Below are 23825 nucleotides of genomic sequence, written 5' to 3'. Positions count from 1 at the left end.
AGATAGAATTGTCCAAGAGAAATTAGAAAGAAAATTACAGGTTAAAATTGACGTAAAAGTGCGTGTTGAGTTACAAGAACAACGACCCATAAAGAAACTTGCTACAAAATGGAGGTGTAATAATGCCTTTCGGGGAAACCGAACAAAATGAGGAGTATTCCCCAATAATGAAGGAAGAAAAATTATCCATTGTTCATGAAAGTGATCTCAAGGAGCAACATGAGGAGTCACAAATTGAAGAGAATGAGGATTATGATTTATTTGAAGAAAAATTTCCCCTCAAGCCTTTGAGGAGGAAGAGGAAGAATCCTCTAAAGAAGAGCTTATAGATTGCCTTGAAATATAAAGCAACATGACAATGGGTGAGAAGAAAGAAGATTTGATTGAATCCGAAGAACCCAAAGAAACCTCCGGAGTGGATTATATATGTTTTTGGAGATAAATTGATGATGAATTCATAAAAGCCTAAAAGTGTAAGCACTTATCTGAGGGACCTATGGATCAAAGGTGATCATGATATAGAATTTGCAAGGGGAAAAGAACAAAGAAGTTTCCATGGAAACATATTGATAAGAGTTCTCTTGCCCTTCTCATTTTTTATTTGATTTATTCAGCCATTATCTCTGAAAATGTATGCAGTGTGATGATGTAGCTGTGTAAAAATTTACATGATCTAAAGGTTCAATGCAATTTACAATAGATCTCAAATAGAACTCTAAGTTCATGAATTAAAGTCAGGGTGGGGTTGATAGGATGAAAGGTAATGGAGTATAGAACCTTTGAATTTTTCTTCTGCACCATTGGGTTACAATGTTTGTGGATGAAGGGAAATTGGAGAGCCTTTTTTTTTTTTGAACAAACAGAAATTCATTAATTTGAAAAAGAAGGAGACAAAGTCTCATTACACAGATATAACAGGGAGGCAAGAAACAGATACAAGCCAAAGCAAAACAGCCAATATCAAAGATCTTAACAAAAGATCTCTAACAATGGACCATTCAAAAACAATAAAGTACCTAAATCATAATGGACTTAGATAAGAAAATAATCCTGATACTTAGTGGGCCTTTTGGGTTCCCTTCTAGGCCTAGTGGCGTCCTCACAAAAGGGGAGAGATGGCCCAATAGTAGCTGGACTATCAATACTACTTCAACTTAATAACTCACACAACCATGGATTTATTCACTTAGAGTAAAGTACACTCACCCCCCTTAAGGTTTGTTAGAATTACACTCCACCTCATTCTTATCTAAAATCTACATCCCACCCCATTTTATATAGAGGAAAATTTAGTGACGAAAAATATTCTTCATTAATAATTAGTTATTATTTAAATTGTTAATCAATAATTTCAAAAAAAAATTTCAATATAATCCAATAAATTTAAAAATGAAAACATCACAATCCTCCTCATTCTCTCAATCGCATTTTTCCTCCGTAAATTCACAATGAAAATTATGCAATAGCACACCTGCCCAATTTACAAACCATATCTCGAACATAGTGAAACATGCTTGTATTTTCATATTTGGTAATAATTCAATTTTAATCAAAATAATCTCTTTATACCTCCAATTTTCAAAATTGGGTTGTAGGCCAAAAAAGCAACACAAATGGGTGAAGAAAATAGAGAAACAAAATTATGAAAATATGAAGTGGATATGAGGTTATTAGAGCCCAACGAGGCGGTGGAGCATCGTTTTTAACAAAATCCAACAATATCTTAGACCAACAGAGCGTTCGCTCACAACTTAAAGGGGTGAAATTCACAAGAAGTAGTTGAACAAGTGGCTTTAGGGATGTGCGATTCACGTTCTGGGGTTCAGGTTGCAACAAAACTTTGAGGCATGGTGGTGCCGTGGGGTTTCACATTGTGGGACAGTGGAGCCGTGTTAAAGGGAGTAAAGGCTTGGTGGTGACCGTTTGTGATGAGAAATATGATTTGGAGATAGATGGGACGTGGACTTAACAGACAGAGTGGATGTTTTTTTAAATTTAATTCAGTAAAATTATTTTCATAAATTAATGTATGATAGTGTATATGCATTAAATTTATTTAAAATTTTACTAATTAGTAATTAGTTTTTAGTAGTGACGAATTTGTTTTCGTCACTAAATTTTGCCTTTATAAAAAATGGGGTGGAGTGTAGATTTTTAAAAAGAATGGGGTGGAGTGTCATTCTTGCAAATCTTGAGGGGGGTGAGTGTATTTTACTCATTCACTTATTATTTACTTCTAACAAGATGCATAGCTCTCTAGAATTGAAGGCGACCACGACCAAGCTCCCCTTTCTCCAAGTTGTTATACACTGCTTGCCAACCTACATGCGATGGATGAACCGAATCCCAAAACAGAGTTGATTCTGGATTTTCACAAACCGTATATTTCGGCTCATTGTTCTCATCCACATTTCCACAAGAATAATCCTTACTTACCCCGACGCAGCAACCCGAGTTAACATTTGTGATGTTATTAGCAGATGGATTGCTGATAACTGACAAGAAACTTTCATAAAGGTCAAGAAATAAGAAGGTGGTGCCATCGGTGGTTACTTGGTTCAGTGTGGTAACAGCTTCCTTCAACAAGTTGTTGTGGAAAGTAGAGACAGGGTTAAAAATGAGGTCAAATAAGCAACTATAAGGGAGTTGCGCTGACAATACAGGTATACAACCAAAGGGTGGTACACTAGTCACTGCAATTTTCTTCACTCCTAACCTTTGGACGCGAATCAAATTGGTGGTCATTTGATCAACCAACTTCCTGGTGAAAGGCCTGACATTCTGCAAACAAATAATGAAAAAGGTGAAAATTTATAAGCGTAAAAAAATAAATTTACACGGTTTAAAAAATCTAGTAGTTAAGTACATTAAATTTGTTCTCAACTAATATCGAACTTTCAAAATTGTCCTTTATTCACTTTTCTTAATTTCTGTCCATTATTAATGTTAGAAGTCTCACATTGGCTAGAGATAGAGCATAGATAGCCTTTATAAGGGTAGTGCAAACCTCAACTCTTGAGCTAGCTTTTGTGGTTGAGTATAGGCCTCCTAATTTCTAATATGGTATCAGAGCCTATCCTAGATCCATTTATTGTTTATTGTGGAGACTTCCCATATTCGGGGCACCCATTGTTGTTGATCCCACGTTCCAGGTTGTTCAGTCCTGGACGTGAGGGGGTGTGTTAGAAGTCCCACATTGGCTAGAGATAGAGCATAGATAGCCTTTATAAGGGTAGTGCAAACCTCAACTCTTGAGCTAGCTTTTGTGGTTGAGTATAGGCCTCCTAATTTCTAATATGGTATCAGAGCCTATCCTAGATCCATTTATTGTTTATTGTGGAGACTTCCCATATTCGGGGCACCCATTGTTGTTGATCCCACGTTCCAGGTTGTTCAGTCCTGGACGTGAGGGGGTGTGTTAGAAGTCCCACATTGGCTAGAGATAGAGCATAGATAGCCTTTATAAGGGTAGTGCAAACCTCAACTCTTGAGCTAACTTTTGTGGTTGAGTATAGGCCTCCTAATTTCTAATAATTAATGCTTAGTAGAGTGAAAAGAGAGGAAATTCAATTAAATAAGGGTATTTTTGTTAAAAATAATTGATGCACCACAAGCTCCAAGTTGATTCTTTTAAAAATAACAAGATAAACTTCTTAGTTAGTTCTTATAAATAGAATCTGAGATAGTATTAATTAATAAAATAATGATTGAGAAGGAAGATATTTGAAAGTATTTTGATAGTGATTCAAATTAATTTACCCAGACTGTGCCCCCTGTACTCAAGAAATAAAGGTAGTCATTTCCAAAAGAGGAGAGCATAGCCATAGAATTGCTGAGATCTATGACATTGTACACATTTTCTTCTACGAGCTTCTCAAAGAAATTGATCTGCACAGTCATATTTGGGAGTGGAACGATTGTATCATTCAATCCTGTGCCACCATAAGCAAAGTTTATCCCATTCTTCAAATCGTCTGATGGTACATCATTCCTAGATTCGTAAGGTACTGGCGGTGATGGCAGTCCCAAATGCATAGCTGCACCACATGTAGTCTTATATATTAACAAATTGTCACAAAAGGAAGCAAATAGATAAGCATATATATGATCATTCTTGACTATTGTTTAGAATAAACTTACGTCATATTGAGGATAGAGAAGTAATGAATGTAATATATATATATATATATATAATTTGATGTGATAAGGAGAGAAACTTACCGATATAGTTAGAAAGAACTCTACCGTCCGAAAACCTTCCAGCGGGTTCTCCGGGAAAGGTCTTGCCGTAAGGCTCTTTCCAAGCATCAGAGAGAGGGACAGCGGGAGCGAGAGCGCTACCACTGTAACTAGATATAACTCTACCGATAGATCCATCTTTGGGTGTGTTGCCCCCATCAACAAAGGAGTCTCCAAAAACGAACAATTTATTTGTAGTATCAGCTTGTATCCCCATTATTTGTCCTGTGACAGTGCACAAAATAATCGTGCATATATGTAAGTTTGATTTTGTGGATGAACATTATTAAAGGAAAATCAATGAGTGAAATCAACAAGTTATTGGGGATCATAGATAGATGATAGGATTCATGAATTAAGCAAGAGTGGCACATTTATTTATATACATATATAAATCATACCCGAGAGAAGAAGAAATGGTAGGAAAAGGCGCAAGTGGTAAAACAGTTGCTTGTGTGAGTTCATCATGAAAAGGATAGAGGAGAAGAAAACGGAATAAGGGTAAGAGAATAGTTTGCTGAGGGATTCCTAGGAATGAGCTCGATCGATTGAGGGTGACTGAACAGTATGGATACGGATGGCTTTTTATAGTCAAAAGGAGACATGAATATGGCCAAAGTGTTCAATAATGTGATTAACTTCTATTAATATTTTTAATTCATTGGAGTGGTCTAAATTAGACTCACAAGTTAAATACTCATTTCCTTTCCTATATCACTGTTCGGGAAAAAAAGAAATACACAAATTAAGAAATATTACTTTCATGGATTTTCAAAAAACTAAAATATGAGAATATCACAATTTATTGTAAGAGGGTGTTATTAGAAAAATTGTTTAGTGTTATCTTAAAATTGTAAGTGCGTTGCACAACATCAAGAAAAAAGAAAGTTTTCCGCTGTATCAAAAAAAAAAAATAAGGAACAATTTTTTTCCTTAAAGTTGACTGTTAAATAGGAATAGATGAAGTAGCTAAAATCACCTAAGTGTTTTTTGGGATCAAAATGATAATTAAGATAAATAACTCAGAAATTTCATATTGTATTTATTTATTTAAATAATTAGATTGGTCAATTAAAATGAGATAAAGTTACTCTATTTAGATTTTAGGCAACTCTATGATATACGGTTTCAAATAAATATATGGTTTCTAACACACAACAAATAAATGAATTAAACAAAGAAATACTTTTTAAATAATTTTGAAAAAAAAAATCCAACATAGATGACTTCTATATATAAGATTACAACGTGACAATATATCAGGCAACCCAAGTTGAAAAATATAATCTGTACCTAGAAACGTCCTGAATGAAGAAGAAGTAGGAATGGTATCCAATATAAAAATGGGCTTAATTCATAAAATACTAAATCGTGGGGAACCTTTTATTTTTTTAACACTAGTCATGGAGGCCGTGGGGCAATAAATACTATTAAGCCATAAAAATACTAAATTGGCGGGCACTCTTTATTTTTTAACACAGGTAATGGAGGCCGTGGGGCACTAAATACTAAGCTATATATACTTATGTGATATATTATTGATGTGTCTGAATGTTAGCTCAAATGGTAAGAGTTAAGGGACATAAAAGTTTGAGGGGTGAAGGGTTCAGGGTTTAAACCTAAGTATGACTGATTTACTAATATTACTAACAACTAATATTTTCCTATAAAAATGAGTTGTCTAAATAACCCATGTGGGTTACTAACCCACAACTCAATTGACCAATATGATTTTTTATAAATAAATTAATAAATAAATAAAAAAGAAATTGAACTCACTTACCTTCAATGTGATTGGAAGATGGGTTATTTAACCCAAATTTTCTCATGGCTCATTTAGACAACGCATTCTTTAAACATTAATCATTTATACTTTAATTTTGGTTAATAAACGTAAGTGTGTTTATCAGTTTGGATCGATCTAATAAACTTCATGATCAAACCAAACAGTTTTTTCCTCACTATTTTTCCTCCCATAGGGTTTTTCCCACTAGGTTTTTCCTATGGAGGTTTTAACGAGGCTTGATCATGAGCTGTTCTAGGAAAAACCTCCCTAGGAAAAACCCTAGGGGATGAAAAAACTTCATCACGCTTTTTCCTCACTCGCATGCTTCTCGGGAAAACTTCTCAGGAGGTCACTTATCCCAATATTGCTCCAATGCAGACACACTTAACCTTGGAGTTTTTAAGAGTTGCGCTCCCGAAAAGAAGATAATCTTGATTTCATGAGTAGTACCAATCAAATATTTTATGCCCTCCTCACCTGTATAGTCTCATAACTATTAAGTCTTAGAATACTTCTTGTTCAGGGTCGAGATCAATTTATTCACTTGTCTCTCCTCCTAGAAGCCTGCCAAGAGTCGATCCTTTTCTATGCTTCATCGCACCGACGATCATTCCCCGCCCTCATCGACCTCAAGTGTGTATTCAAAGGTAAAACTTTTAGCATCCTTGAGGTTTCGGATCTTCATATCATGAGGATTTTTTGGTGGATCAAGGCTATTTGGAAGAGCTGCCCTTACACTGTGGACCAATTCAGCATGGATTTTTGCAACATAGAAATGCAAAAGCAAGAAATCAGACATCGTGTTGCAATGTGGTCACCTCCGAACAGGGGATTCTCAAATTCAATGTTGACGGGGCCTCTCAAGGTAACCCGGGTCTGTGTGGAGTGGGGGGTGTTCTTAGGGATTTCAGAAATATCATCCTTGGCTTCTTTTCCATCAATATGGGTTATGGTTGGGCGTACGAAGCCGAGGTAAAAGCCTTCTTGAAAGCTTTGATGTTTTGTCAACAACATGGGTTCAAAGACATATTGATAGAAAGCGACTCTACGCTGGCTGTGGGATGGGTCTTGACTAAAACAAATCGTCCATGGAAACTTTTGAATGATCTGAACCAGATAGATATGTTGTTGTTAGAGGTTCATTGCCTGGGGGTGCATCATGTCTACAGTGAAGCAAATAGCTCCGCTGATACTCTTGCGAAATATGGAGTAAATAGATCGACGAATCTCTGGTGGTGTTCCAGTTCTGCTCGGTGATCATGCTGCCTTTGGTGTGCGCTTTCACCTTCCTTTGGTGCTGCTTGCGGGTGCCTTGTTTTTCTCAGATGTGCTTCTCGTTCCCCCTGCCTCTGTGTGTTTTTTATGCGTTTTCTACTAGTCTTAGTTTCTTGATTTGTATATGTTACTTTCTTTTTCTGTTCTTTGTATTCTGTTACTTTGCTGGCTTTCATGCCCAACCTTTTTTTAATATATATCTTTATTTCTAAAAAAAATGTACAAAGTTTTTTAAAAAGCAACCATAAGAGTTTTACATACTGATCCAATCATATTTTCCTATTTTATATAAATATTTTTAAATTCAAATTTGATTATGGCATGGAAAACTGATGAATTCTTATTAGATGGTTGTGTTAAATTTTGATATTCTAGCCGTGTATTCATCATCAACTTCTAGTTTTCCACAAAATTGTACACTCTCTTACTTGTTCTTGAAGATCCAAGTGCTAGATCCAACATAATCTTGAAGAATTCATGCAGTATGAAGTAAATTCCGCATTATTAGGGTATCATGCAGTCTATTGCACCGTGGAGATCTAACACTTTGTTTGGTAAGATAGAGATAGATAGAGAAGAGAGAGTAGAGAAGAGAGAAGTTGAGTAGAGAGAAATAGCTAAGAAATAATGTACACTCTGTTTGGTAGAGAAGAGAGAGATAGAGAAGAGAGAGTAGAGAAGAGAGAAGTTGAGTAGAGAGAAATAGGTGAGAAATAGAGTAGATTTATAGGTTGTTTGGTATGATAAATCAAACCTTCACTCATCTCTCTTCAATCTCTCTTCAATTTGGAGAGACCAAAAAAGTGGTGAGACCCACCACTTTTTCTCCCCTCTATCTCCCTCCTCTCACCTACCAAACACACATACTTCATCATTCCTCCCCCTAACTCTCTCTTCTCCATCTCTCTCTATCCAAACCTCCCTCTACCAAACAAAGTGTAAGTCTTGAAGATGTTTCACTCTAGATCTGGTCAAAATTCTCTTGAGACTGCATCTTTGATTCTGAGTTTTAGAGTTTTTTTACAGACATCCTCTTTTGGAGGTAATTCTATTCGAGTTGGGAACATACATATCATAGTGGAGTTAGCGTGTTTTCTTATCTGCAAGATTTGAATTCAAGACCTTGCTTAAGGGGAATTAAACATGTATCACTTGAACCGACCTATTGCTAGTATTTTTGAGTGCTTCAATCAAGCCCTAATTTTAAAATTATTTTTATTGGACAACTTTGTAAAACCGGTGGTCCTTGTTTTTCTAATTTCACCTCCCTACTAATTTTTTTGTCACCATCTTAGTCCTTTTCTTTTTTTTAACTATGCAAGTCAGACTAACTCTATATTAAATAGCTAATGCGTGCTATTTTTCCTGAGGTGGCACTCGATCATGCAGATATAGCAGATATAGATAACCAATTTTATATATCTGATCATTTAGATAACACTAGTTTCGAGAGCATGCAGCTGTATGGGCAGCTTCATTTTATTTTGATTCTAGTTCGATAATTCATATTTTAGAATTTTACACTTATTGTTATTATATTTATATTTTTAGAGATTTACACATAAAACTTATAACAACAAAGACTCATGCTTCTCGTCAGGGCCGGTCCCGACATTTTGGAGGCCATGAGCCGTTTTAGAGTTAATTAGGTAGAATAATTCAAGAAAACCTTCCGCATTCCAATGTTAATTATATTAAGCTCTTAAATACAGAAGTACTACAAAACTGGTCTTGAATACAACTACTATTTTTTTTTTTTGAAAAATTTAATGAAAAATTTTCTTTGGGTCTCTTCTTTTTGGAGGCCCTGAGTTGTGGGTCTGCCTGCACAAGCTCAGGGCCGACCCTGCTTCTCGTGGGGGCGACTCACTATTCTACATTTAACTTATTACTAGAGTTTTCATATTATTATTATACGTGTTGCTATACTTAAACTGCTGAAGATGTAATTCACTCACTTTTTAAGGGTTTTCTTTACCATATATAAGGTAAAAAGTTTTTAGAAAATTAAAATAAAATGGGATTGTTGTAATCTGAATTGTCCACCAATTTTGCATGTGATAACAGACATAAAATTTGTGACTGTTGTAACAGCTGCAATTTCATTCTATGCTTTTTTTTATAAAAAGAACTCATTTTATAGGAGTTAAAAACCAACTAAGTTTTGAGACAGTTGCATTTTTTTTTTCTATAAGCCAAAATTTTATTAAATAAAAGTACGAAGTATACTTCAATACAATATGTACGTATGAAACATATGTAAAATACTAAAAACAGATTTAGCAGTTATAGCTAGAGAAGAAAATGTACTAAATCCATCCCTCTACTTATAATTATTAAGTTAATTTCTGATGTATCTCTTAATACTAATGTCTACCTCTCTTCACGTTATAGATCTAAACTAAAAAACTCAGCTTTATTTTTCTCGTGGTTATTTTTTAAATTAAATAGAAAGTCAACTACTCAAATACTAATATTGAGGGATCTTCCCCCACAACCACAATAAATACACCCCACATGGTCATCCTCCTTCCATCAAAGCACTTTTAAAAATTCCTCATGTTTCCATCGGTGCAAACAGGTCCATCTTTATTGCCAAACCAAGTAACAGCCCCAGTGTTGGTTTTTGACCAATCCTATTCCCACATGCGGATTTTCGCCCATGTTGACTTTATCATCTATTAATAAGGTTACAAATTTTTGGGTGCAATTTTATGATCCCAGGGCTCGAACATGTGACTGTAAAGTCGCATGCCTTTAAGAACAAGATAGACGATGAATAAATCTTTGTTAAGGACACCTATGGTTTTGATGAGTACAGATAACTGCGACGATTTAAAGGTGAATGACCTTGACAACAATGTTGAGGCAAGAGAAGAGGGACTTCTATTCTTCAGAAGTATATTCAATTTTGAGGACATTTTGGTTAATTAATATCAGAAGTGTTGAAGTTTCGTTGCCAGAGTTTAGAGTATTTGTGGCCGCGGTGCTTGGGTTCCCGAGGATATTTGGAAGACACCATCATCAGCAGATAATTCATAACTCAAGACTTCACCGAAGAACCCATAATTAGGTTTGAATGTGAGATTCTCCTTGAAGGATATGAGCGACTTAGGATAGATTGACTCCATTGCATCATTATTGCACTCCAGAGAAGAGTTATTCCATAGTTTTTGGGACATGATAATCGAGAAGTTCTTCAAAGTCTATGTAGAGAGGAGTACATATGTTTCTAGTAGCCATTTCTATTTTAGATCGTGTAACGACCCGATCTCTTGAGGGTTGAAATCATAATATCAATAAAGAAATAACGTGTTGTCAAAAAATACAAAGAAATAACGACATTTAATGACATCAAAAATTTCCAACAAATTAAAATCTTTCATTAATAAAGCCAGAATGACAATTGTACAAAACATAAGTTGAAAGTAAGGAAACTACGTATTGTCACCCCTCCCAAGTCAACGCGTAGGAAAAACTTCGAGGATGGTGATGACCCTAGAACAATGACAAATAAAGATAATATGAGAACACAAACCCAAAGGACAAACTTAAAAGTCTAAGACACCAAAGGAGTACTACGTCTAGCTAACAGCCATCCAAACAAGGGATCTTCTCGTCCCTGGGATGCATCTCTAATCGTCTCCAATGGCGCTTCCAGATGAAAGGTTCATAACAAACACAAATTCAATGGCGTAGCACTCCATCTAATGGTGTTAAGCGCCAAAATAACAAGCAATATAAACAAGTAAGGGACAACTCAACAATCAAGACTCCAATCCAACATATTACAAATATCAAGTCAAAGTGGGGATAAAAGTATGTTGTCATGCTCAAGTCCAAAGTCAACAAATATAAGTCTCTTTATCAAGTTCTATGATTAGTCTAGGATGAATGCAAAGTCAAGGTTGATCCCTTCAACAATCAAAACGATTCAGATAGTCAATCTCCCCAATTAGTGTGTGAAGATATTTATGAAGATGCTATGAGAAAATTCAAATGATAAGCATATTTTTTTTTATAAGCCAAATGAATTGAATAATCCAACCCATGGTACAACTGATAAAAAAGAAAAAGAGACAGGGAATAAGCTAAACAAACAGCTCCTAGTCAAAACATCCAAAGGGCCATCGAAGCACCTAACAGCAAAGAAACCAAGCTGCTATAGAAGCAAAAAAAACAGCGAGAGAGACTCGGGGAATCACTCCACTGAGATGTCAAAGTTCCCTTACTGTATCAGAGTGTTCTGCCTCTACTCCTTTCTTATGGATGCCAAGCACAGAACCTGCCCAATTCATATAACAGCAAAAAATACCCACATGGTTGCTGCATTTACAGAATTTTGGTCCAATTCAAATTATTAGCATGTATTGATGAGCTTCAAAACATAAGTGGATCCTAAGAAGTTAGGCAGTGGAATTAACTTCTTCAAACTTAGAGTGCGCCTGCCAACATATTTATTAGAAATAATTGTTTTTTAATTTTTAGAGGCATTTGAAAAAAAAAAATTGGGTTACGTTTTAATTTTCCATTAGAAGCCATTTGAAATTTACTCTTTTATTAATACATCATAAATCAAATCAGTATAAAATAAACCTATCAGCAATGCAAAAATCAAACCAATCATATAAACCCATAAAAATGGAAAGCTATAATAATGAATAAATATATAGTACACACTATATAGTGATATTTTCAGCTTATCAAAATATATATATATATATATATATATGTAGTGATATTTTCAAATGAATATAAAAGGCCTAGGCAAAATCTTAAAAAAATCAATATTAAAAGAAAATGTAATAACAAGTGGTTGTTTAAACTCTTAGGTTGAGAGTTCGATTTCTAAGACCCGCACTCACTACACTCGGGTCGAAAATGTGAGAGTAATTTAACAACAAAAAAAATTCCTACAAATATTTACAAAAATATAATATGACAAATTTTTTAGACATTATATAATAAAAGTCACCCGTGCTTTGCACGGGTCATTCAACTAGTGTAATAGCTAAAAGAGAGATTAATTTCTATACACTGACGGTGTAAATAAATTTTACACAATTATTCAATCACAATCCTCTATTTTGTTAGCTCATAATAAATATTAAAACTAATCCTAAAAGTGACGTTGTGGGAGAGGTTGGGAGTTTGGATCATCAACTGGCTTATAATAAGATCTCCATCATAGTTAGGATGAACGTGTGTTGGTATTTTTTTTTATAGGCCAATAATATAATATAACTAGACACAAGGGGTGCCACTTATGGTTTACAACACCTCAATTAAAAGAAAGAGGTGGAAAAATCAACAGACTTAGGAATATAAAAGCATAACAGAGTTAATTAGCTGATCAATATCAACATAACCACCTCCTGGTTGTGCCTCAATGTTTGGGATATTGCAGTTTAACCCCTATATTAGCTGATCAATATCAAAAGAAAAGGAAGAATTGAGGTTCTCAGTCTTCTTTGGATGGAGTATCGAATAGAGGAAAGGATGTGGGTACAAAAGTCTAGACTGAACTGGTTAAGAGTGGGAGATAAAAACTCTTGCTTCTTCCATAAAGTGTGTAAAGTAAGAGAGTCTCGTAATAACCTTGCCAATCTGATTTTTGATGGGGTTTGCATCTCTAATCCTAAGGCTATCAAACTAGCCATTTTCAACCATTTCCTTTTGATGGGGTTTGCATCTCTATCAAACTAGCCATTTTCAACCATTTCCAATCTTTTTTCAAGAGGTCAGAGAGATGGGAAGCAAAGTTGAAATGTGACTCTAGAGTTAGCTCTCTGGACAAAGCTATGTTGGAAGAATCATTTACGGAAGCGGAAATCTAGGCCATTGTGCAAAGCTGTGATGGTAATAAGGCTCCGGGACCGGATGGTTTCAATCTGAATATCTTCAAGGCACATTGGGAATTGCATAAGAGGGATGTTCTGAAAGTGTTTCATGATTTCTATGCACATGGGAAGTTGGTTAGGGGCTTGAACGCGGCCATCATTGCCCTTATCCCGAAAACGGAGAATCCTAATTCAATTTATGATTTTCGTCCAGTAAGCTTGATTGGAAGTATTTATAAGCTAATTTCCAAAATCTTAGCTTCACGCCTCCAAAGGGTAATGCCATACATTATTTCGGAAAATCAATTTGCTTTGACTCAAGGGAGGAAAATTGCGGATTGTATACTCATAGCCAACGAGGTAGTTCATTCGATGGAGAAGAGAGTGGATGGGGGATTTCTAGTGAAACTTGACTTTGCAAAGACCTATGATAACATTGATTGGGTATTCTTGCTGAATGTGTCTAGAGATGAGATTTGGAAAGAGATGGATCCAATGGATTGAAGAATGTGTGTCCACGACCTCGTTAGCGGTGCTTGTGAATGGTTCCCCAACTAATTTCTTCTCCATTGAGAAAGGTTTGCGACAAGGAGACCCCTTACCACATTACTTTTCAATATTTGTGTGAATGGCTTATCTTGCATGTTGAATAAGTTGCTCAGTTTTGAAATACCTTGCGGGTTTCGGTTAGGAGATGATTTATGGATTAATCATCTTCAATTTGCGAACAACACATTGATTTGTTGCGCAAATGACACCTACCAAATGGATAACATTGTCGCGGTTCTGGAGTCCTTTCTAGCCATCTCGGGTCTGAAACAAAATTTCTCTAAATCCCATGTCTTTGGGTGTAACATCAGTCATGAAGACATTATCCGGGCAGCTTCAGTGTTAGACGTTGTGGTGGGGCAACTTCCCATTAAATATTGACGTGCACCACTTGGGGACAACCCTTGGAAGAAAAGTTTTTGGCAACCAATGATTGAGAATATGAGGATTAGACTTGGCTCTTGGAGTTCCAAATTTCTATCCCTTAGTGGTAGACTAGTCTTGTTGAAGGCTGTGTTGAGTGCAATCCCTATCTATCATATGTCTCTTTTCTTGGCTCCTAGAGATGTGGTGGGATAAATGGAAAAATTAATGAGATCGTTCCTTCGGGGGAGAGTTGATGGGAGCAAGTGTGCAAAAGTGTAGCGGTTGGTGGTTTGGATGTCGGATTTTTGGGGTGGAAGAACCATGTGATGCTTCTCAAATAGGGGTGGAGATTTGGGACTAAGAGTAGAGCTCTTTGGAGAAAGGTTATTTGTGCTAAATACAAATGGGATGAACAACAACTTCTTCTTCACTTGGCTGTAACAAATATCAACCAATCCTCTACTTTGATTCGTGACATGCTGAAAGTTATTCTTGGGGACTCGATATTCTCAAAAGTCTTTAGAGAAGGGTGCTGCTGTGTAGTGGGTCATGGCAATAGAATTCGCTTCTGGCACGATCCATGGCTAGATGCAATGACTCTTCATTTCAGGTATCCCAGAATCTTTGCCTTGTCACTAAACAAAAATTCTAAGGTTGGAGAACTGGGCTCTTTCTACAATGGTAAATGGTAATGGGATTTGGGACTTCGTCGATCACTCTTTGACTGGGAAATCTCAAAATACAATGAGCTATTGGCTGCCCTCAATGCGATTATTCCCTGTGATGAGTATGACTCCATCATTTGGACTGGAGCTGTTGATGGTGTTTTTACGGTTAAAAATCGATATGTAGCCATTGAACTCAGAATTTATCCGGCTGCTCCTTGGCTTATTTCCAAGCAATGTATAAAAATTACCCCCCCCCCCCCAAAGTAAGTCTCTTTGTTTGGCAACTCATGGAGAACAAAGTGGCAGTCAAGGTAAACTTAATGAAAAGAGGAGTGGCAATTGAGAATGGCGGCTAATGTGAGACTTGTGGGCTGCTGATCAACCTTCCACCTTGCGCTGGGATGTAGCATCTCATGAAAATTCTGGTGCTTAACTATGGCCAGGGAGGGTATTGTTTGGTGCATTCCGAGGTCTTTCTCGGCTTAATTGGAGGAATGGTCTGCGCTAAGGTGCAAAACCGATAGGCTGCTATGGGAATTGATACCAAGTGCAATAGTTTGGTCCATTTGGCTGGCTCGTAATGAACAAGTATTTCAGTAGAAAGTGTTCGAGTCGATTTGAGATTTACATCTTACAAGAATCATGTGGTGGATCAAAGCTTCGTGGAAGGAGTGTCCTTACTCAGCCTTGGACTTTTTGCTTCATTTTGAGAAACTTAAAGGTAAGGCAAAGGAGAAACCGATCAGAAACAATGTGTTGTGCCCCCCTGCTAATTCTCTCAAATTCAATGTGGATGGCTCGGCAAGAGGTTCTCCAGGAATTAGTGGCCATCGGGGGGGGGGGGGTGCTAAGACGTCATGACTGTGAGATCATTGACATGTTTGCTATGGCTACTGGTGTCCTTTGGGCTCATCAGGATGAGGTCAAGGCCATCTATCGGGCGGTATCTTTTTGCAAGGAGTTTGCCTTCTCTCATGTGGCCATTGAAAGTGATTCCTCCCTTGCAGTGGGATGGGTAAACCGCAAATTAAACAGACCTTTTGGACCCTTTTAAACGATTTAAATGCAATTGATTAGCTTATGAGTGAAGTGGTGTGCCTTGGTGTTTCCCACATTTATAGAGAATCCAATTCTATGGCAGATTATCTTGCCAAGTTGGGTTGCGATCTGAGCCTCTCTGGGAAAATCTGACCTGATTTGAAGGTTCCCTACTATCATCTCTGGTTTTTGCCGACCCTCTTTTGCTATTATGTGACTGGTCTATGACCTGCCATTTTTTCTTCTCCCTGGCTGTTGTGAGTCGTGCCCTGTTTCTAGCTTTTTGGGTCTGTTTGGGGACTTATGTTATGACTTTAGCTCTATTTTTCTGTTCTTTTTCCTAGCTGTATTCTTTTTCCTGCTTTTATTATTTGTTGTTCCTTTTGTTGCTCACTTGGGAGAGCTTTGTTCCCAAGCTTGCGACTTGTTTGCTATCAATATATTTATCCTTTAAAAAAAGGGAAGAAAGTGGAGAAGTATAGAATGTGGAGCACCAAAAATTCTAGATTAGTAAATTCGATAAACATGATTAAACACATGTCACTAATTAATGGAACTAAATGATCCTTATTATAGCCCTCAAAGAGAGACTCAAAAAAGAGATAGACAAAACTCTCACAAGTATCAAAATTCTTCCATATGTCAGTTTAAAGTATGTAAAATAAGCTCATACAACTAAAAAATTCACTAAAGTTCTTGATGCTTTTTCTCTGAAAAGATTTTTCTTTTCTAATTTTTCCAAAGTCTTTTGGGCTTCTACTAAATTGAATTTTATGTTTAAATGGATTTAGTTTTTATAATACTATTTCTGGGCTGAAGTTCAAGACAGAGAATACGTACTAAAATCAAGCTGTGTGATAATGTTCGTGATTGCTTGCAATAATAAAGTGATACTTCATCAACACCTAAATCTTTGAACTGACCTATTTATTGAAAAAAAAAATTGTCAAATTTGTTAATTTCTTATTAAGTGTTCATACTAAATTCATATCTATCAAATATTCAAATGCTATTCCATTATGTTATTCTTTCTTTTTATGTGAACTAACTCGATTTCATTAATTAAAATATACATAAATACGATAAAATGAGAAGAAAATCTCCTATAAACTAGTATAATAAGGTTTTGGATATAGTTTGATTTCGAATAAATTTTAAAGGAGAGAAGAGAAATACAACCTAATCATCTGCAACAGTTTGGACAAATGCTTCATGACAAGTGTAGCTAGCCTTTCTTGACTTAAAGGAGGAGTGATGCCATATCATGACGTTCTTTGTCTTAGGTGGGAAGAACTTGCAGAATGGATGTTCTGTATTTGAATTATCAAGCTAGTGTTTGGATTTAGAGAGTGTAATTTTTTAATGGATCATCAAAAAGTGATGACTTAACTATACATGTTGATGAAGATGAACATCTTGATGAGGAGAAAACACTAATACTAGCAAGATTATTTTTTCTTGGACTTTAAAGTATTCCTGATTTGATAAAGTTCCTATATGATGACTGTATTTTAATAATGTATCCTTACAATTATCAGTTTTTGTTTGAGCTAGAAGCATGAGACATATATTGTAATATTGGTTTTAATTCAAGTCTTATATATGCATGTGATGGAAAAAGAAAAACCAGCTTGGGTTAATGCCTTTCAAAATTTACATTTTGCTGGCTTTTAAGGATGTTGCAGATATATGATATTGAATTCTAAAACCTCTTTTTATTTGGTTGGGGTGTTTTCCTCATCCCTATTTCTTGATAGAGTTGTTCTCATGTGCTTTTATTCCATAAAATAAGACTTTTTTGTTTTAATAAAAAATAGTCTAAACCCCTACAAGAAGTTTTGTTAGAACATCTAGAAAATGATCATTCTCCTATTGTACTTCATTCTTGAGCCATGTTCAAAACTTTACACTTTCTTTCATAAAGACATATATGTGTCTTCTTACTGCTAACGACAATACTTTTTTTAAAGAAGAATATATATATATATATAATTTGGGAACAAACTCTTCCAAGTAAAGTGAGGCTAAAGTCTAAAAGAAGAAAACAAGAACAGGGAATAAAACAGTCACAAAAGCAACAAAACAACCAACAGAAGGCACCCAAAAAGAAAGAGGGGCCAAAACAGACATAGAATTAGAGACCTAAAGGCAAAACCCAATAGCAAACCCAATGCATAAAACAACACAACAAGATGCACGAGCATGATCCAGCAATACAAATCCTAGAGTCATTGTCCAAGAAAGCAACGCCCATTGCCACTTCAAAGGTAAAAAAAACCAATGCCTAACCAATAGCAAACACCGAAAATCTTTGGCTAAGAAAACAGAGAAGGGTACCATTAGAAATATATCAGAAAAGTCTCTACTAGCTGTCAGCAAGGGAAACGAAAGCAAGTAGCAGCAGCATAGGAGTCATGATGCCAAAAACCAGACATTCTGAACATCGAGCTTATTTATTTTTCCATCTCACCTTGAAGTCTTGAACATCAAACTCATAAAACTAGAAGCCTAGAGCCCTAGACCATCACACAATAACACCGCAAGATATCAAGGCTAGACTCAAGAAGAGGCCATAACTATGCAACCAGTGTCCACAAGAGATAAGCTCTCAAGAAAGAGGGTCCTCTAGCTCAAACCCACAACACATCATATCTAGAGCAGCCTTTCTTGGATAAAAAATCAGCCATACAGTTTGCTTCTCGATACGTATGACCAACTTCCACACAAGCAACTGATAACAGTAGGAAATCAATTTCCACGGTTGCCTTGGCTTTTGCTGTTCTCCGCATGAGCTTCTGTCTCATGTTACCTTTCTATTAATATATGCTTTCAGCTTTCAAAAAAAAAACAGTAGGAAATCAATTTCATTCAGGACGTTTATCAGTTTCCAAGATCTGTTCACTTTTAAACCTACCTTCCAGCATAGATTTTCTTCTAATTATTTTTCTTAGATGAAAAAAAGCGACGCATAGATTTACAAATTCAAACGCATTAAAGTACGACTTAGGATTAGGATTCAATGAAATTGATATTCATTTTTTTTAAATCAAAAAATAATTGAATAATAATCGAGTTGAGATAGAAGTCGATCTTCTCAAAAAGACAAACAACAAAATCATAGCGTCATCCCAGATATAAACTCGCTAAAGTAAAACAACAAAAACCAAACCTAGCCAAAATTTCATGCGCGATATTCCAAATACATTTTTATGTTTTTATCCTTTCTCCAGCGTTGTATCATTCACGATTATTTTGTTCTCCATTTCCATGTCTTGAGGGGAAAATAGTTTTCTTTTCTCTTTCTTGATGCTCGAGCTCTTGAACCTCGATCCTACAAGGTTAAAAGTAAATTGAAAAAAATAACATTAGCTTACCAAATTTTGAATACTTTTCTTGTTATTTAATTCTAACCTGAAACATAACAAATACAATATTTTCTTTGTGAATTTTAGATGAAATATAATGGTCATATAAAATGACTTTTACCTTTCACTTGGCTGTACTCTTCCTAGCATAATTAGGAGGAGGAATTTCATAAAGCACAAAATTGATTACTTCTTGTTTAGATCGAAATTTTTCTTTCAAAGATATGTGCGTAAAGTTCTGCATAAACCATTAGATATATCAGTCATTAAAGTAAATAAAAATTATTTAGAATTATGAATATGTGTATATGCAACAAGATTAAGCCATGGGAATAATTTATCGATATAAACTTTCCCTTATAAATACAAAAAAAAGAAAATCATAACTTAGAATTTCAGAAAACATGTAATATTTTTCCCGAAGTATTTGTAATCTTATCTTACCACATCTTTCTTTCCATAAGTTCGTTTCCTTTTTTCTACGGTCCAATTGTCTAGTCTTTTCATTACATTGCAATCAAAAGTTTTTTCCATCACCTGTTGCAAATTTGTAATAATTTATCACGCAAAAAATAATTTATTAATTTGGATAATTATTCAATGAAGATGAGAATAACGCAATACAGAAAAAACAAGAAGAAATTTCGGACATACTTCAATAACTCTCCTATCATAAAACACTAGTGGAAGCTCAAATGAGAATGATTTTCTTCCAATGACCTTGAATCTCTTTTTTCCTCTTTTGCGCACAACCTATCAACAACATCACAAATAAACCACTTAGTTTTTATTTTTAGGGCACAAATGAGAATATCTCTGACTGAAAAAATAATCTTAGTTGATTGATATTGGGAATTCATTATACATTTCACCATAATAGGACCAAATAACCAATTTTCACACACTAACAATCCACAAAACTGGAGAAATAATAGCTTTACTTTATTTGTTGAGCCATCTCCATCATTTGACCCCCTCACCGGCTTGGGTAGTGCAGGCCCATCATCCACATATTTTGATTTCCCCAATTCATTGGTAAATTTCTGGTGTCAAAGATAAATGAATCATTAATGTTTAAGACCATTACCAGTAAAAAGTTCTTATGCTTAGAAACAATTACATTGACTTACCGTCATTTGCGAATTGAGATATTTATGAACTATTCCACTAAGATTTTTCTCTTCGTTGATTGAAGAAGTATTGCTGTAGGATTCTGACTCTGATGCACCTGCAGCATTGCTTGACTCGCTTTGCATAGAACTTGCCATCACCACACTGAACACTTATTCGAAGGAACCGTACTCAGGAAAATAAAGCCTAAAGAAATATGTTTGGAAGAAGATCTTTGAAGTGGTGCATGTATCTTGACATGTGATTCTAGTACATATCTTAAAGCATTTAGTTTTTACTTTGACTTTTGGGGAAATATTAAATTTTAAGAATATTAATAAACATGGCATTTGGGGAAATATTAAATTTTTAGAATATTAATAAACATGGCATTTGGGGAAATATTAAATTTTTAGAATATTAATAAACATGGTATTTGGGGAAATTTTAAATTTTTAGAATATTAATAAACATGGCATTTAATAGGGGTTAAAAATTTCTTGACTTTTTTATAGACAAAAGTTTTTCTATGCCAAAATGGTTATGATTTTAATGTTTGGCCTTTAATCAAATTGTTTTTTACTAAAATTTACTAGCAGGAGTTAAATTATAATATTTTTAATATTTAATAAAAATTACTATAGTGTTATGAAATAAATAAATAAGTATTAAAATATTTATTCATTATAAATATAACAAAAAAATAATTGTGTTGAGACATCTAAATAAATAGTATTAGAGATTTTTTATGTTTTAAGTTGACCGTATTAGAGTTCTCTTTTGTAAAGAATTAATATTGTTTAAATTGAATAATTTTTATTTAATAATTAGCATTGAAGAAATTTTATTTTGTTGATTTAGGTTCTCTTTTTGGTGTTTATTGTTATGGTTTTGGTTGGGGAGGTAAGTGGTTTGCCAAGCATCAAGTTGTAAGCATCGATACTCACTTGGGGAGAATTGTGCCTAAGATATTTTCGTTATTTAATCACTCTCATGAAAAAAGATGAACTTTATTAATATTGAAACCTTCATGAGAACAACACTCTCATGAAAACTTGAAAATCATCCAAAAGCAACCCAACTCTTATCTATAGTTTGAGCCTTATTAAAACTTCTCTAGGTAAAATCCATTAGGAAAAGACCTAGAGAAGGAAAAAGAGTACAACAAACTATAAAGAACAATTGAACAATACATCATGTCATACCATTACATCCACCCAAAAAAATTGAACAACAAAAAGCAAACAACCTGTATTCAACCCATCAATATTTAGAAATTTTAAATTTATTCATCTTTCATTAAAATTATTTATCTTCCTCAAGTTATTCTTGTAACTATATAATTGATTAAAAATCGTATTTATTTTTTTCAAATAATACACACACGTACAATATGGTTAACATTGTATAGAAATACTATGTTTTTATTTACAATATTGTATAAAAATTACTATTGTGCAATCAAATAAATATTAAATAGTTATTCATTATAAATACTAATTTTTACTACTACATTTTTATGTACAATATTTTAATATTGTATAAAAATTACTATAGTGTAATTAAATAAACAAATAAATACTAAAATAGTTATTCATTATAAATATAAAAAGATTATTGTGTTGAGACATCTGAATAAATATTTTTAGAGTTTTTTGTGTGTAAAATTGCTCATATAAGAGTTCTCTTTACATAAATAGTTAATATTACTCAAATTTTAATATTTAATAATTAGCATTGAAGTAATTTTAACAATTTAAGTTAGAACCTATTATGTTGGTTTATGTAACGCTCCAATTTCTCAATCAGGGATCACATTAGTAAGACAACAAATCTAAGGACTAGTTTCAAATTTTCGATAAACATTATGGATTCTCGAAAAACACTTATCATCACCAAGGCAAGTGTATCCAAGAAGTTCCCATGAAAGTGAGATGCGTCACAACGGACACTTAAGTACCAAAACTTTCCTTGTGCAGAACAACCTGAGAGTTCCTTACCCTATATCAAATTTCTATCTGTTGCCTCGCTTGATAAAACAATTAATATATATATATATATATAATTTGTATCTGTTAACAATCAAATATTCAAAAACACTAGGTTACAAGAAGATAAAATTAGAGTTGCTTGTAGCCTTCGCGTCAAAGAAGAAGTCATAGATCTCCGTCTTCACTGCCTTCTCTTTGATTACTATTGGCACACTTGAGTGACCATCTGGAGATGTCTCAAGTCGGGTGGGTCACCTCCAAGTTTGTCCCTTGGGAAGAGAATATCGTTAAAATCACCCACAAGCAAACAGGGTCTTGAGTGATTAGTAATCAAACGGGTCACAAGTTTCCAAGTCTCTTCCTTTAAACGGTCCTCCAGAAAACCATACACGAAGATAACAGTCATAGGACATAGGTCCTCAGAGTGCAAAATAGTGCAAAGAATATGATTAAGAGAAGCTGATAAAATTTCCACCTGGAGCTCTTGCCTCCACCACAAACATAAACCACCCGCTCTTGAACATCCATGGCCCGGAAAAATATTTTTCATACCCCCTATTCCTCTCTGATTTGAAGCCTTTGTTGTATACCACATAGTCTCCATAGCAAACACCACATCAGGATCTTTTAAAAGAACAAGCTTCTTCAAGGCCTTAACTGTCGGCTGGTTTCCAAGTGCCTGGCAGTTCCAAGCAAGAATCTTCATTGAGGTGGGCGGTACAGCCTAGCAGGCCCTGCCATCCCCAATCCAAATTCAATAGTTTTCTTCTTCAAAGGTGGTGAAAAACCGGTACTTTGTTGGCCAAACATGGAAGAAGACACGCTTGTCCTTTTTCTGTGTTCACCCTCATGATGTGCTCCTCCTCCCTCTCGGATTTGGATCCCTCTAGCCCCACTTCTTGGCTTCCTTTTCCTTGGACTGTTATTCCCATGCACACGTTGGCTACCAAATGCAAAATCAGCCCCCGCTTTTCTTTTCCTTTCCCTAGCCTCTTGTTTTTGTCCACATCATCTTCAGAGTTCTTTTTCACTGTTTGTTGTGCGCACCTGACTCTTGTTTATCCTCCATTGTGTTCATCTCCATGTTCGGATCCTCCTCAACGCTCTTCTTCCCCGTCTCTTTGCCTGCATCTCCCGTGTCGAGTTCATGACCATCATCATGGTTCTCTTCTTCGTCCTCCTCATTCTCCTCCTGTAACTCGTCTTCTTCCTGCCTGTAGTTCCCTCCTTCCCGTCGGCCACCACTAGCCATACCGGTTTGGAGCACCATGGGAACGATGGAATTTATCGTGTGTTATAAGTGTTTCACCTACGTCTTCTTCTACATCAGATGACGAGTGGCAAGGATTGTTGTTTGCTCGAGCGTCACCTTAATTGTTCTGTTAGAGCTTTGGGTAATGAAAATGAAGTGAGGGTGGGTAATGAAAATGAAGTGAGGGTGTTCAAGCCAAATTGAGTTTATCCTAATCCAATCGTAATATAACTCAACCATGGGCATAATTACGAGCAAAATCTAATATATAGCATAATAGCAAACAAACTTATGTCTCAAAAAGTCATTGCATTCAACGCCCACTTTAACACACAACAGACCAAAA

The 23825-nt window shown here is 35.2% G+C and overlaps 1 protein-coding gene across 1 annotated transcript; it reads right to left on the bottom strand.

Moving 5' to 3' along the window:
* Nucleotides 1–4782, bottom strand: LOC130729585 (GDSL esterase/lipase At5g03610-like). Its single transcript, XM_057581382.1, has 4 exons — nucleotides 4641–4782; nucleotides 4222–4464; nucleotides 3760–4037; nucleotides 1–2781 (listed from the first exon to the last, which is right to left on the bottom strand). Exons 1-4 carry the CDS (start codon nucleotides 4705–4707, stop codon nucleotides 2257–2259), a joined length of 1113 nt encoding a protein of 370 aa, XP_057437365.1. The 5' UTR covers nucleotides 4708–4782; the 3' UTR covers nucleotides 1–2256.
* Nucleotides 4783–23825: the final 19043 nt, after the last annotated feature.

The sequence above is a fragment of the Lotus japonicus genome, chromosome 1 (assembly GCF_012489685.1).
Source record: "Lotus japonicus ecotype B-129 chromosome 1, LjGifu_v1.2".
Classification (NCBI taxonomy): Eukaryota; Viridiplantae; Streptophyta; class Magnoliopsida; order Fabales; family Fabaceae; genus Lotus; species Lotus japonicus.
The sequence above is the reverse complement of the archived record's forward strand: the minus strand, read 5'-3'. Positions and strand labels throughout refer to the sequence as shown.